Source organism: Camellia sinensis, chromosome 9 (genome assembly GCF_055761805.1).
Source record: "Camellia sinensis isolate YWXY chromosome 9, ASM5576180v1, whole genome shotgun sequence".
NCBI lineage: Eukaryota > Viridiplantae > Streptophyta > Magnoliopsida > Ericales > Theaceae > Camellia > Camellia sinensis.
The window spans coordinates 139,406,738-139,423,474 of record NC_138969.1 but is presented as its reverse complement, the minus strand read 5'-3'; the positions used below and the strand labels follow the sequence as shown (position 1 = coordinate 139,423,474).

At 39.8% G+C, this 16,737-nt stretch overlaps 1 protein-coding gene across 1 annotated transcript; it reads right to left on the bottom strand.

Moving 5' to 3' along the window:
* Window positions 1-6,176: 6,176 nt before the first annotated feature.
* On the bottom strand, window positions 6,177-7,073 carry LOC145799775 (uncharacterized). The gene has a single exon (XM_082889412.1). It carries the CDS (start codon window positions 7,071-7,073, stop codon window positions 6,177-6,179), a length of 897 nt encoding a protein of 298 aa, XP_082745538.1.
* Between the last annotated feature and the right edge of the window lie 9,664 nt (window positions 7,074-16,737).

Here is a 16,737-nt window from a genome sequence, read left to right as displayed (position 1 = left end):
GCATGCAGGTCATTTCTTGACTCCATTTCTATTTCAAATGGTACAAATGGTGCTTATAACCATGAAACTCAAGAAAACTATGCTTGCATGTATGTTTTAACACTCATTTTTCCATATTCAACTTAATACATGCTTGATTATGCAAAATCATGGTGATCCTATACATGCATGCACATTTTTAACTTCAAATTCATCAATTAAAGCACAACTCTTGTTCTTGATCACCAATTAATCTTTGATTCAAACACATTTTAGAATTTTTGTCTAAAACAATAGATACTTGGACCCCATGCAAACGAGCAATCTTATCGATGTAAACAGTGGCTAGTCCACAAGCACCATACAAAAATTTTACAAGGAGAAATGAGCGGACTTATTAATTCTTCATACAATAACCCAAGCGGGACTTATACCTTGGGTGCTCAAGGTAGCCCCACAATGAACTTCGTAGTCACATATCCCTATTTCCATTCCGAAATAGAGAGAGATTGAAGTAGTTCTACCAATATCTGATATTCAACTTTGACTTGTTGGCACTGAAAACATTTAGACACAATTCAACAATTTTCTTTTTCACAACAGGTCACCAACATATTTATTTCAAATGCCCACTAACTTTCCCATAGAAGTTCGGTCCATTTCCTTGTCGCAGAAGTTCAATTCGTTCTTCAATAATTTCGCAATTCACAATCCAATTCAGTACTTAGTTTAGTGACTCATCACGGTTATCCAAGATCGATCAAAAGTCTTCAGGAACATAAAATGGATCTAGGCACTGATTCCCGAGTCAACAAGGATAACAACGAAGCAATTAATCACATGACATACGTAACTCATATATCCCCATAGTACCAATTGTAAGGCACAATAACATCGAAGCAGTCGATTTCTACCCCTATACACGTGTTCTCAATTCATTCAACAATTTACGATTTACAATTCAGTCCACCTTCAATCCCCTATTCTATTGAGTCTTTCCATATTATCTGATAATCGTCAAAGCATAAGGCAATGCATATACAAATCCCCATGATGTCAAGGACAATATGAAATGAGTCAATCACATATTAGGCACAATTTACACCTCCCCAGAGCCCCCAATTACAGAATATAATGGCACTGAGCAGTTATTTACATAGAGCGTACTGAATTCACACACTTTCGGACAATCAGGGTTTTTCATAGCTCCTTTGATGCTAGTAACATCCACATAATACCAAAGGATGACATTCCGGACAAAACAAAGGAATAATCGTCTCGGAATCAAAGCACACTCGTTCACGACCGTCGGTGGCCAACTCGAGATCGATTAAACAAACCCACCCGTACAAAACCGTCGGTGGTAAAAGAGATATCTCAACAAGGGTGCTACATAGGCTTAACGTCCCCTAGCACAAAAGGACGCCCCAAGAATGTCATAAAAACAAACATAATACCACTCACCATAACCTGATTTCTCAAAATCCGATAACACTGAAGCAGATATATGAAACATATTCTGATTAGTCGAGGGTAAATATTCAGTACTGTTTACAATCAAATCAATCTGCCACCATCGGTTCCTATAGCGTCAAACAAACAAGAATGTGACAATACACACGCATTGTCCCATAAAGCTCCCAATCACTGGATTTGCTCAATCCCGTTCACTTGTAACACATGTCTCCAACAACTATAGGTCGGTTCTTCATAGTGTTCATGGTTAGATCGGTCTGTTGATAGCCCACAAAAGGTCTTTCAAGTAAGTCAAGTACTCCAAACGGATTCAAGTTTTTGGGTCTATCAGTTTTTCTGCCAAGAATAATCTGGCTATCTATTTACAAGCAATTCTTAATTCCCTTTAACAAAATCAAATTAGATAGAGGGTCTTATCGATCAATCCAAGCAAAGGTCTTGCCAAATTAAGTCAAACAAAGGCCCCATCAAATTATATCAAATGAAGGTTCTAACAGGCCCAATCAAACAAAAGTTCTATCAGATTGAATTAGATAAAAGTTTTCTCAATGGAGTATTTTTGGTTCTGTAAGGCACACTTCGTTGCTTAGGTACCTAGTCGATAGTTTCACAACTGTTCTAAGTTCACCAGTCCTCAAAGTCATATCGGGGTCACTCATCACATTTGTTCATATCAAAGTATTTCAAGTCATGTACAATATAGCATTGTCCACATAAGTTCAGGTGTAGTTGCATATGCACGCAGTTGTTCATATCAGGAGGTATGTATCATAATCAATATAGCAGTTCTCAAATAAGTCTTGGATGCAAGCACATGGTACACAGTAACACCTTAAACAAAGTTCTTCAATTACACATAATATAGGATTTGTCACGCAGAGGCTCCAAATCAATCACAAACATAGGTTGACAAGTCAAGCTTAATATGGTCACATAGTCCAGTCAATTTTCTACCAATCAGAATACATGATCTCGCAATTTATAGGGTTCATTATTTGGGGTGCTCAACCCGATCACACAGTTACAGAGTCATAATTCCAGTGGTTCAGCCTTTAAAGACAATAATATCATAAATTACCCCGAGCATGGGTCCAGATGTACATGTGCACGTACAAAGTCAATCGATATCCCAATACATTCAATGAATACGGTCTCAATCTTGTGGGTCTAACCAATCTAGATACACATGCAGCAGATACGAAAAAACAAAGATGCCGATCTGAATCAATTAATATCCCAAGCATAGATGTGCACATGTACTAATTCAGAATCAATCATCGCATAAGCATTCGTTTATAAATAGTATAGATACCTGGGATAACAGTCGTAGTATTTTTAGTGCTTTCTGGGATGAGTGCAATTACTCTATCCTGATTAGCAATTCCTACCATTGGTAGGAATCTAGCTGAGGCAGAAAATTTATTCACCTTTTGTCCAGTTCAGGGACAGTTCCTTACCATATGGTCCATTTTACCACACCTATAACGAGCTCAGAAGTCCGATAACAAACCCCTCGGCGTTTCCTTCACTGATGGTGGCAAAGATTCTCACTGCAGTGGCAACTGACGTTGTTGTCTCAAAATCTCTGCCATTTCTTATACTATTCTTTCCAGTCTATCAAGTTGGGCTATGGAAGAGTCTGCCAACTTGTATGCCCTTACTTTATCCGTGTTCTACACAAATTCTTATTAAGCCTTGCCAAATACCGGGATGCCCAATACAAGGATAAACACAGATATGCATGCGTACATTCACGCATAGGCACATTGTTATTTTCTCATTTTATGTATCGACAAGACACAATTAATCACACACGTAACGGATGATTGCATACTTATCAGATATCGCATGCTGACCATTTACTAAGTAATCATATACTCAAATCATGTTCATATTTCACATAAACACCCATTGGCATAATCGAATGCACATAAGCAACTTTTCACGACTCATATGTTCATATATGTGCCTTATAACAAAACAAACTTGTTGTATACATTAGTGCAACAATTCACATCTTATATTATCACATGTTCTCCATATTTGATTAAACTTGCGTTATACTTTGTACAAAAGATTCACAGATATGCATATACTAAAAAGCATACGTATTCAAACAATTTGCAATGCAAGCGAATCACAAACTTATAATATATATATATTTGTTCGTATAAAACATTTAAGTGTATTCTGGATGCTTTTAGATTCATACTTATCACATGAATGCATTCTAAATCTTTTCTAGACGCTTATTGCTCTTTTGGACAAGTGTGTGAGTTATTAACTCGTGCTCTGATACTACTCTGGCATGATCAGAACCCACCCCCGTGGGTTAAGGACATAATCGGCCAGTAATCATGAGATTACCTACAGCCTCAAACCAAACTGGACGTATTTTAACAGAGTTAACAGGGGGCCAAACGGAAGCAATTTTAAAACTTTATCCATAGAGCCGTGCTTATATACACATCGCAACATTCCATACATACATATGTTAATAACTCACAACAGAAAGTATAGTAACATAAAGTTCTATACAGACAGAATCAATCAAATCTAAGTCAGCCAAAACAAAGCTATATACAGACGTACACCAAAGTCCTCGCCAACATGACAAAATAACATGGAATAGCAGAAGGGCAAAGACGTGTCTCGTGCGTGAGACGCAAGGGCTGACTCTCCAAAACCTTAGTTGTACCATACAGACTTCACTGGGGCTGGGTTTGGACTTCTCTTGGCTCACCTACAAACCAATGAATGAGCGTGAGCGAAAGCCCAGTGAATTATATCAAATAAAGAATATACATTGGAACAATATACATCAAACGGCCTTGGGCCCAATTTATATTTCTACTAATACATACATACATAGACATATGTAAGCTAAGTAACTGCGGTTCCAAACACATCATATGGCCTCGAGCCCAATTCATTAGTGTCAAACTGTTATTCGTGTCAAACTAGCCTTTGGCCTTTTCAAACTTCCATATCAAACTGGCCTTTAGGCCTTTCAAACTTTCATATCAAACTAGCCTTTGGCCCATTCATGCATGTCAAACTTTCATTTGTGTCAAAACGGCCTTTGGCCCAATCATTTATGTCAATCGGCCTTTGGCCCAATCATTTATGTCAATCGGCCTTCGGCCCAATCATTCATGTCAATCAGCCTTCGACCCAATCATTCATGTCAATCAGCCTTCGGCCCAATCATTTATGTCAATCGACCTTCGGCCCAACCATTTATGTCAATCGGTTGTCTGTAATTCAAAGTAGCAAACTTGTAAAGGAATAAGCAATTGGACAATTGACAAAATTCAAAATATCGATATTACTCACAATGATCGGTTTGTGGATTTGCCCTGGAGTTTGACACTACACATCATATAACACATATAGGTCACAAACGATTGAATCCGTTCTTTAATTCACATATTCCTCTTTAGGCTTCATTCTTATCTCTTTAATTCAATTACAATGCTTAATGCATGCCTAAGAGTGCTTGCAAGTGAAAGAGAACGGAAAACGAAACATAGAACGATCACACAAAATTTTCAGAAACAGGGTCCCCGCTCGAGCGGGCCCAATAGGTCTGCAAAAGTACCGGTTGCATCAGATTCACGCTCGAGCGTGAACTCGGGCGCTCGAGCGGAAAATCTGTCTACATAGCTCCCAGCTCGAGTGTCAACTTCCCCCGCTCGAGCGGGAACCATGTCTGCAAAAATATGCTGGAAACACGAATTTCACGCTCGAGCGGCGGTTTCCCCGCTAGAGCAAACATCAAACTTTTTGGAAATTCCAGAACTGTTCTTGGAGTTCAATTTCGACATTTCAACCACATTTCTTGCATTTCACAGCCTATAACTCTCATATACATAGACCAACATGATATAAACACCAAGTTACAACATATTGAAGCTCAATTCCCATGAATCAATCACATGCAAACCCAAATTATACCAAACTTACTTCCAATACATTAAATTCATGCATTTAAGCTTCATATCCTCATCAATCATGCATGCAGGTCATTTCTTGACTCCATTTCTATTTCAAATGGTACAAATGGTGCTTATAACCATGAAACTTATGGCCTCAATGTGACGTCGTTTTAGAGTTCAAACCATAAATATTTTCCCATCGCCTGTCTTTTACATAATATGAAATTTCGTCAAGTACAATGGTCAGTGCGAGACAATAATTAACTACACTAATAATCTCAAAGATGGATAATTTGTTCGTCATCCTGCGTGCAATAAGCTGGGTAAATACAGTCTTCATGAGGCTTCTGCGACCATGGGATGTCAATCATGTATACATTGTCACTATAAACGTCCGAATTCCCAATACTTTCCGGAGGTTGTAGTTGAACAGGCATTCTATCTTGTACACCCCCTGATTGCCCGGTCTCGGGAGGTCTACTGCTTTGAACCACATCAGGTTCTTCAAAGTGTCGTAAAAGACCCCTGACAGCGTCTTCTCTCTCCAATGGACATGGTTCGACACATCCGTTCGTATGGAATATCGAGCAGCCGCATTGGAAGTGGAATATCTTCCTACATTGGGCCTTCTTCTTGGCATTACGATGCCTCTTCTTGATTGGTTCTGCCGAACAGGGGCTGATCGACTGTATAGAATTCTGCCTTTCTGATCATCCACGCTTTGAGCCCAGCGTGTTCATTTTTTTCCAAAAACTCTTTGTAACTAGAATCGGCTCCAAGGTTTCATAATATAACACTTGGAATCCCGCCCTTTATTTTCTTTGGGCGGGCATATTTACAATTTGAAAAAAATTCCCGTTGCCCTCCAATAAACTCCCGCCAATGTTTCAAAAATTGTGGGGCCACATCATCGATTATGTTGTAGAAAGCGTCGTCCTTGTGGTCCCTCAAGTCGATGTGGCCAGAATAATAATTATGCGGTCCCAAAGACCGGGCCCAACATGTTTTCCCAATTCTAGATGGGCCTTCAATTATAATGCTACTGGGCCTGTGCGGTCTTTGGGCTTCGTCTCTTATATTGTCTATAACCCATTGCTGTATGGCTGTTGGAACGATCCATACTGTGTCTGTAAATGGATGAACATACGGCAATGGTGGATTAAATGAAATCCGATCATAATTGGATGACAATTTGTCATAATTTAACCAGAAACATTTTGGGTCGCCATTTCGTACCAGTGCTAGTGCTTCGTCCTTGGTGCCAACGGCAAGTGCATCGCGATATATATTTTCTTTGTTACTCTGCTTAGCACAACGGCCCCTCTCACGGAATTCACCCCATTCTGTGTGATCCCCGTGTTTGGAGATGTATTCCAGCACATTCTGATGGTTGTAGGCCCCTTGTACATTCGGATGGAAATGGCGACTAGTTCGATCGTACGTAACGTCGAAGAACCGTTCATCCTGTGCCTGAAAACGGTATGGGAATTGGACAAGAGCATAGAGATGTGGTTGCCCATCCTCATGTAATTCATGCGCAACCCTCACATAATTTGGCGGCCTGGTTGTGAACAGCGCTCTAATTTTCTCTAACAATCTCTCTTTAGGTATAGAACATTGGGCATATGTCAGGAAGATGTTCTTGTTTTGAACTCTAAAACGACATTGCATTGAGGCCATAACTCATTCTCAATGACGTCACTCACTCTCTTGGATGACACAAGTCACTCTCCAAAAACTTTACTGGTGTTAGAGAGTGAGGGAGTGAGTTATATAGGTGCCCAGGAGCGTCCCAGGTAATATTCGCGCCACGTGTCATCCCCCGATTGGTGCTCCCTTCCGCATTTTGTGGCGTGTTGTCGGCTAGTATCTCCACTCCGCGCCCAGATCTGCGGTCAGGATTAAAAATTTAAAAAGGTAAGCGCAAGAGGGAATTTATTATATAAGCCAAAATAATTGGGGAGTTTGAATTATTTTTGAAATGGATTGCAGAGATCTAGGCCAATTTAGGCGGTTGATTTTAAAATACAAGCCGGATCTATTGCTGGTGCACTGGTCCTTGTTGGTCATCGGTGAAAACAACGCCGAAACGTTAATCCGACTCATCAACGCTTGTCAGTGGCAACAAGATGCTCTATTCACTGGTATGGAAGCAGTTTCTGAACTAGAAACCGAAGCGACGTCAGACACATATTCCGTCGTTGATTCTTATTACGTCACGGCGCCTAAAACAGATGTCCCTGTGTGGTCTAGAACTGGGTTTGGGTGTAATAAAAAAAATTGTAAATTATTTTTTTTTTTCATAATTTGTGTTCCGTTGGAATATGTAATAAAATTATTTTATAAACTGTATTTCATTACCAGGCCGCGCCTCAATTAATGATGGGCCTATGTCGAATAGGCCTCTAGTATCCACCTCTTTCATAGTTTTGATGGGCCTATTTTAATTGTTCATGTTAAACATTATATGGGCCTTATTATTGTAATTGGTCCGTTCGTCTATCTACCAATTACAGCCCATTAAACATTAAACCTGCTCAGAAATTGAATTTATACAGACAATATAAATTCCATAAAATTGCATTTTATTTAATTATAAAAATGTACATAAATATTTTCCCATCGCCAGTCTTTTACATAATATGAAATTTCGTCGAGTACAATGGTCAATGCAAGACAACAATTAACTACACTAATAATCCCAAAGCTGGATAATTTGTTCGTCATCCTGCGTGCAATAAGCTGGGTAAATACAGTCTCCGTGAGGCTTCTGCAACCATGGGATGTCAGCCATGTATACATTGTCGCTGTAAACGTCCGGATTCCCAATGCTTTCCAGAGGTTGTAGTTGAACAGGCATTCTATCTTGTACATCCCCTGATTGCCCAATCTCGAGAAGCTACTGCTTTGAACCACATCGGGTTCTTCAAAGTGTCGTAAAAGACCCCTGACAACGTCCTCTCTCTCCAATAGATGTGGTTCGACACATCCGTTCGTATGGAATATCGAACAACTGCATTGGAAGTGGAATATCTTCCTACGTTGAGCCTTCTTCTTTGCATTACGATGCCTCTTCTTAATTGGTTCTGCCGAACAGGGGCTGATTGACTGTATAGAATTATGTGTTTCTGATCGTCAATGCTTTGAGCCCGGCGTGTTCACACTAGCCGACAACACGATCGAACTAGTCGCCACAATTTTTTCAAATTGTAAATATGCCCGCCCAAAGAAAATAAAGGGCGGGATTCCAAGTATTATATTATGCAACCCCGGAGCCGATTCTAGTTAGAAAGAGTTTATAACTCTCTTATGCCGTATGAATGCCTAATACATATTCTTATATTATGCAAACAGACCGCTGCGCTAGCACAATGTCAGAAGAAATACAGCAAGCCGATCTTACAGATAACCTTCCCCAGAACGAGGAGGGGGATTTGGAAACCGAAATCATAGACGCGACATCAAACCTGCCGGTTTCCAATATATCAATAGCAAATCCAAAGATAGGAGATGCAATGTGGCAGAAGTTCACATTCAAATCAATGATAATTGACAAATTCAAGCTAAGCTACAGGCCACAATGTCCATTTAATTCTACTGGTCGCGTCGAAGTCGAAATACAGGACACACGGTTAGGAGCGGATGATCAATTACAGGCACGCTTTACTTTTCCAGTTACATGCCCAGTAGACATCACGTATTATGGAAACGCATATGCTGCCGCAGATAAGAACGAATGCCCATGGACAGCGTCGTACAGATTGCTACAAAACATTAATGATGGCGTGAAATATTGCAAAATGAAAGCCACATTGGCTTTCCAAACATCATCTTTTCCAGATGAAATTCCTTATCGGCCGCCATTAATAACTGTTTTGTCCAAAGTATTCAACAACAGCCACGTGGATATTTGGCACGTGGAGCGGAAAGTGGCGAAGGCAAGACTAACACGCTGTCATTCCGAATCACATTTTCGATCCACAATGACATTGTCAGCACCAATGGGCCAATACAGTTCTTCGGCCCAAAGGATAATGGCGGCACGATTGTCATCAAGTTCTATTCGGGATGGGCCCGAATCATTCAGTCGGCACGACAAGATTATGCAAACCCGAGGCCCATCAATAATCAACACTGGGCCAATTAATCAGCCTAGCGGCCCAGTTGACATAGGCCCATCAGTAAGTGAGGCCGGATCCAATAACTACGAATCATCACGACTGAATATGGATAAGGTGTCTAAATTACTTTTCGAGGCTGTAAAGGCCGCAGTGGAAGGATCCGCATCAGCCCAGAAACATAATGTACAACGGAGGCCAATGTAAAACAAATTGTAATCAATTATTTTATTAATAACAATATTTCAATCTACAATTCAAATGCGCCCGAACAAACGATTTTGTGCGACATTCCCACACAAAATAACAAATAATTGCGTTTTTTACATTATTATTATACGCGCCAGTCAGAAGTCCACCACTATCCCAGAATTCGGATACAATATTGTTTCCCATGTTGATAAATGGGAAACAATATTGGAACGGATGTGTCGAACCACATCCATTGGAGAGAGAGGACGCTGTCAGGAGTCTTTTACGACACTTTGAAGAACCCGATGTGGTTCAAAGTAGTAGACCTTTCGAGATCGGGTAATCAGGGGGTGTACAAGATAGAATGCCTGGTCAACTACAACCTCCGAAAAGCATTGGGAATCCGGACGTTTACAGCGACAATGTATACATGGCTGACATCCCATGGTCGCAGAAGCCTCACGGAGACTATATTTACCCAGCTTATTGCACGCAGGATGACGAACTCTCACGGAATTCACCCCATTCCGTGTAATAAAATTATTTTATAAACTATATTTCATTACTAGGCCGCGCCTCAATTAATGATGAGCCTATGTCTAATGGGCCTCTAGTATCCATTTCTTTCATAGTTTTGATGGGCCTATTTTAATTGTTCATGTTAAACATTATATGGGCCTTATTATTGTAATTGGTTCGTTGGTCTATCTACCAATTACAGCCCATTAAACATTAAACCTGCTCAGAAATTGAATTTATACAGACAATATAAATTCCATAAAATTGCATTTTATTTAATTATAAAAATGTACATAAATATTTTCCCATCGCTAGTCTTTTACATAATATGAAATTTCGTCGAGTACAATGGTCAGTGCGAGACAATAATTAACTATACTAATAATCCCAAAGCTGGATAATTTGTTCGTCATCCTGCGTGCAATAAGCTGGGTAAATACAGTCTCCGTGAGGCTTCTGCAACCATGGGATGTCAGCCATGTATACATTGTCGTTGTAAACGTCCGGATTCCCAGTGCTTTCCAGAGGTTGTAGTTGAACAGGCATTCTATCTTGTACACCCCCTGATTGCCTGGTCTCGAGAAGTCTACTGCTTTGAGCCACATCGGGTTCTTCAAAGTGTCGTAAAAGACCCCTGACAGCGTCCTCTCTCTTCAATGGATGTGGTTCGGCAATTTAGGCGGAAATGGATCGCGGAGATCTAGGCCATTGTACTCGACGTATTTTAAAATCAACAGTTTAAAATCACTCCCTCCCTCACTCTCTAACACCAGTAAAGTTTTTGGAGAGTGACTTGTGTCATCCGAGAGAGTGAGTGACGTCATTGAGAGTGAGTTGTGGCCTCAATGCGACGTCATTTTAGAGTTCAAAACAAGAACATTTTCCTGACATATGCCCAATGTTCTAGACCTAAAGAGAGATTGTTAGAGAAAATTAGAGCGCTGTTCACAACCAGGCCACCAAATTATGTGAGGGTTGCACATGAATTACATGAGGATGGGCAACCACATCTCCATGCTCTTGTCCAATTACCATACCGTTTTTAGACACAGGATGAACGGTTCTTCGACATTACGCACGATCGAACTAGTCGCCATTTCCATCCGAATGTACAAGGGGCCTACAACCATCAGAATTTGCTAGAATACATCTCCAAACATGGGGATTACACGGAATTGGGTGAATTCCGTGAGAGGGGCCGCTACGCTAACCAAAGTAACAAAGAAAATATATATTGCGACGCACTTGCCGTCTGCACCAAGGACGAAGCACTAGCACTGGTACGAAATGGCGACCCAAAATGTTTCTGGTTAAATTATGACAAGTTGTCATCCAATTATGATCGGATTTCATTTAATCCACCATTGCCGTATGTTCATCCATTTACAGACACAATATGGATCGTTCCAACAGCCATACAGCAATGGGTTGCAGACAATATAAGAGACGAATTCCAAAGACCGCACGGGCCCAAGAGCATTATAATTGAAGGCCCATCTAGAATTGGTAAAACATGTTGGGCCAAGTCTTTGGGACCGCATAATTATTATTCTGGCCACATCAACTTGAGGGACCACAAGGACGACGCTTTCTACAATATTATCGATGATGTGGCCCCACAATTTTTGAAACATTAGCGGGAGTTTATTGGAGCGCAATGGGAATTTTTTTGAAATTGTAAATATGCCCGCCCAAAGAAAATAAAGGGCGGGATTCCAAGTATTATATTATGCAAACCCGGAGCCGATTCTAGTTACAAAGAGTTTTTGGAAAAAAATGAACACGCCGGGCTCAAAGCGTGGACGATCAGAAACGCAGAATTCTATACAGTCGATCAGCCCCTGTTCGGCAGAACCAATCAAGCAAAGGCATCGTAATGCCAAGAAGAAGGCCCAACGCAAGAATATATTCCACTTCCAATGCGGCTGTTCGATATTCCATACGAACGGATGTGTCAAACCACATCTATTAGAGAGAGAGGACGCTGTCAGGGGTCTTTTACGACACTTTGAAGAACCCGATGTGGTTCAAAGCAGTAGACCTCTCGAGACCGGGCAATCAGGGGGTGTACAAGATAGAATGCCTATTCAACTACAACCTCCGGAAAGCATTGGGAATCCGGACGTTTACAGCGACAATGTATACATGGCTGACATCCCATGGTCGCAGAAGCCTCACGGAGACTGTATTTACCCAGCTTATTGCACGCAGGATGACGAACAAATTATCCAACTTTGGGATTATTAGTGTAGTTAATTATTGTCTCGCACTAACCATTGTACTCGACGAAATTTCATATTATGTAAAAGACTGGTGATGGGAAAATATTTATGTACTTTTTTATGATTAAATAAAATGCAATTTTATGGAATTTATATTGTCTGTATAAATTCGATTTCTGAGCAGGTTTAATGTTTAATGGGATGTAATTGGTAGATAGACCAACGGACCAATTACAATAATAAGGCCCACATAATGTTTAACATGAACAATTAAAATCGGCCCATCAAAACTATGAAAGAAGTGGATACTAGAGGCCCATTAGACGTAGGCCCATCATTAATTGAGGCGCGGCCCAGTAATGAAATACAGTTTATAAAATAATTTTATTACATATTCCAACGGAACACAAATTATGAAAAAAAATAATAATTTACAATTTTTTTTTATTACACCCATACCCAGTTCTAGACCACATAGGGACATCTGTTTCAGGCATCGTGACGTAATAATAATCAGCAATGGAATATGTGTCTGACGTCGCTTTGGTTTCTAGTTCAAAAACCGCTTTCATACCGGCGAATAGAGCATCTTGTTGCCGCTGACAAGCGTTTATGAGCCAGATTAACTTTTCGGCGTTGTTTTCGCCGATTACCAACAAGGACCAGTGCACCAGCAATAGATCCGGCTCGTATTTTAAAATCAACCGCCTAAATTGGCCTAGATCTCCGCGATCCATTTCCAAAATAATTCAAACTTCCCAATTATTTTGGCTTATATAATAAATTCCCGCTTGCGCTTACCTTTTTAGATTTTTAATCCTGACCGCAGATCTGGGCGCGGAGCGGAGACGCTAGCCGTCCACATACCACAAAATGCGGAATGGAGCACCAATCGGGGGACGACACGTGGCGCGGGGGAGCGCCCCAGGTAATATTAGTGGGACGCTCCTGGGCACTTATATAACTCACTCCCTCACTCTCTAACACCAGTAAAGTTTTTGGAGAGTGACTTGCGTCATCCGAGAGAGTGAGTGACGTCATTGAGAGTGAGTTATGGCCTCAATGCGACGTCGTTTTAGAGTACAAAACAAGAACATCTTCCTGACATATGCCCAATGTTCTATACCGAAAGAGAGATTGTTCGAGAAAATTAGAGTGTTGTTCACAACCAGGCCACCAAATTATGTGAGGGTTGCACATGAATTACATGAGGATGGGCAACCACATCTCCATGCTCTTGTCCAATTCCCATACCGTTTTCAGATACAGGATGAACGGATCTTTGACGTTACGCACGATCGAACTAGTCGCCATTTCCATCCGAATGTACAAGGGGCCTACAACCATCAGAATGTGCTGGAATACATCTCTGAACACGGGGATTACACGGAATGGGGTGAATTTCGTGAGAGAGGCTGTAGTTAATTATTGTCTCGCACTGACCATTGTACTCGATGAAATTTCATATTATTTAAAAGACTGGCGATGGGAAAATATTTATGTACATTTTTAATCCATGCTTATAACAAACGATTCAATCCGTTCTTTAATTCACATATTCCTCTTTAGGCTTCATTCTTATCTCTTTAACTCAATTACAATGCTTAATGCATGCCTAAGAGTGCTTGCAAGTGAAAGAGAACGGAAAACAAAACATAGAACGATCACACAAAATTTTCAGAAACAGGGTCCTCGCTCAAGCAGTCCCAATAGGTCTGCAAAAGTACTGGTTGCATCAGATTCACGCCCGAGCGTGAACTCGGGCACTCAAGCGGAAAGTCTGTCTACATAGCTCCCCACTCGAGCGTCAACTTCCCCCGCTCGAGCGGGAACCATGTCTGCAAAAATATGCTAGGAGCACGAATTTCACGCTCGAGCGGCGGTTTCCCCGCTCGAGCAGACATCAAACTTTCTGGAAATTCCAGAACTGTTCTTGGAGTTCAATTTCGACATTTCAACCACATTTCTTGCATTTCACAGCCCATAACTCTCATATACATATACCAACATGATATAAACACCAAATTACAACATATTGAAGCTCAATTCCCATGAATCAATCACATGCAAACCCAAATTATACCAAACTTACTTCCAATACATTAAATTCATGCATTTAAGCTTCATATCCTCATCAATCATGCATGCAGGTCATTTCTTGACTCCATTTCTATTTCAAATGGTACAAATGGTGCTTATAACCATGAAACTCAACAAAACTATGCTTGCATGTATGTTTTAACACTCATTTTTCCACATTCAACTTAGTACATGCTTGATTATGCAAAATCATGGTGATCCTATACATGCATGCGCATTTTTAACTTCAAATTCATCAATTAAAGCACAACTCTTGCTCTTGATCACCAATTAATCTTTCATTCACAAATTACAAGTTAATATTCATGAATCCATTTACCTAGAGGCTCAAACCTTTCAATCCAAAGCAATTTCTTGAGTAATCTTCCAAAATCTCCAAGCCTCAAGACCAAAACCTCATCTTCTACACCTTCCCTCTCTAATTCGGCTCTCCCTCTCCTCTCTTGGAGTTGATTTTGACCAAATGAAGAAAAAAATAAGGGTTGGTGTAAAATGCTCCACTAAATACCATTTCACTTAATTACAATCATCAACATTACATATTTGAGCACTAAGTCATTATTTTAATCCAATTAATTTGATCCAAATCAATTTCCAATTAAATTTCACCGTAGGCTCTAAATATTATGCCAATCACAATGGCGCAATCAATTTCGGATTTTGTGGCCAATAGGGCCTTCAATTTAATTTCCAAAGCAGACAATCAAACAGATATTCCTACGGTGCACAGATGGAAATTCAAAACCACATATTTCCACGTAATAGCACACAAAATCATATTAACACATAATCATACTCATATAAAGGACCAATTAACATACTACAGAACAGGGGTATTACACCAATATTCTCTTCAAATTTTATATAATCTATTGAGATTATTCCATTTGAGAGCAATTGCCTTACGGTATTATGTTGACGACGAATGTGGCGTGACTTATCATTATACATATGATTCTGTGCCCTGCCTATTGCAGATTGACTATCACAATGAATGCAAATAGCTGACACAGGTTTTGGCCACATTGGAATGTCTTCTAAGAAGTGATGAAGTCATTCTGCTTCTTCTCCTGCTTTGTCTGAAGCAATGAACTTGGATTCCATTGTGGATCGTGCAATGCATGTTTGTTTCGTGGATTTCCAAGAAATAGCAGCGCCTCCTAGAATAAAGACATATCCACTAGTGGATTTTGAATCTTTAGTATCCGATATCCAATTGGCATCACAATAACCTTTGAGTACTGCTGGATATCGAGTAAAGTTCAAACAATGATCACGGGTAAATCTTAGATATCTAAGAACCCGAATGATCGCTTTCTAATGGTCTTCTCAGGGGTTACTAGTGCACCTACTCAATTTACTGACAGCATAAGCTATATCAGTACCACTATAATTCATTAGGTACATTAGGCTTCCAATGATTTGGGAGTATTTTAACTGAGACACTGCATCACCTTTATTTTTTGATAAATAAAGACTGATGTCGGCAGGTGTTCTAGCTACATTCAAATTATCCTTGATAAATTTATCAAGAATTTTCTCAATATAATGAGATTGAGATAATGCATATCCATCAGATGCCTTAAAATTTTCATTCCTAATATAACATCTGCGACCCCCATATCTTTCATATCAAATATTTTGTTAAGCATTTGCTTAGTTGATTTGATCATGTTTTGACTGTTTCCAATGATAAGCAGTCATCCACATAAAGACAAACTATGACATATCTTTGGACAGTATTTTTAACATAGACGCACTTGTTACATTTGTTTATCTTAAACCCATTAGTAAGCATAGCATGATCAAATTTTTCATGCCATTGCTTAGGTGCTTATTTTAATCCATAAAGAGATTTTACAAGCCGACAAACTTTCTTTTCTTTCCCCGGCACTACAAATCCTTTGGGTTGCTCCATATAGATCTCTTCATTTAGATCATCATTTAAGAAAGCTGTCTGAACATCTATTTGATGTATTTCTAAATTAAACAACACTGCTATAGCAATAAGCATGCGAATAGATGTTATTCTTATCATAGGGGAATATGTGTCAAAATAGTCCAGACCTTCCTCTTGTCTGTAACATTTTATTATAAGTCTTGCTTTATACTTGTCTATTGAACCATCTGATTTCATTTTTCTCTTGAATATCCACTTATATCCAAGAGGTTTAGAACCAGGTGGAAGATCCA

Coding starts and splice junctions, on each gene's coding strand:
- LOC145799775 (XM_082889412.1), bottom strand. CDS start 7,073: ATGGCCTCAATGCAATGTCGTTTTAGAGTTCAAAACAAGAACATCTTC.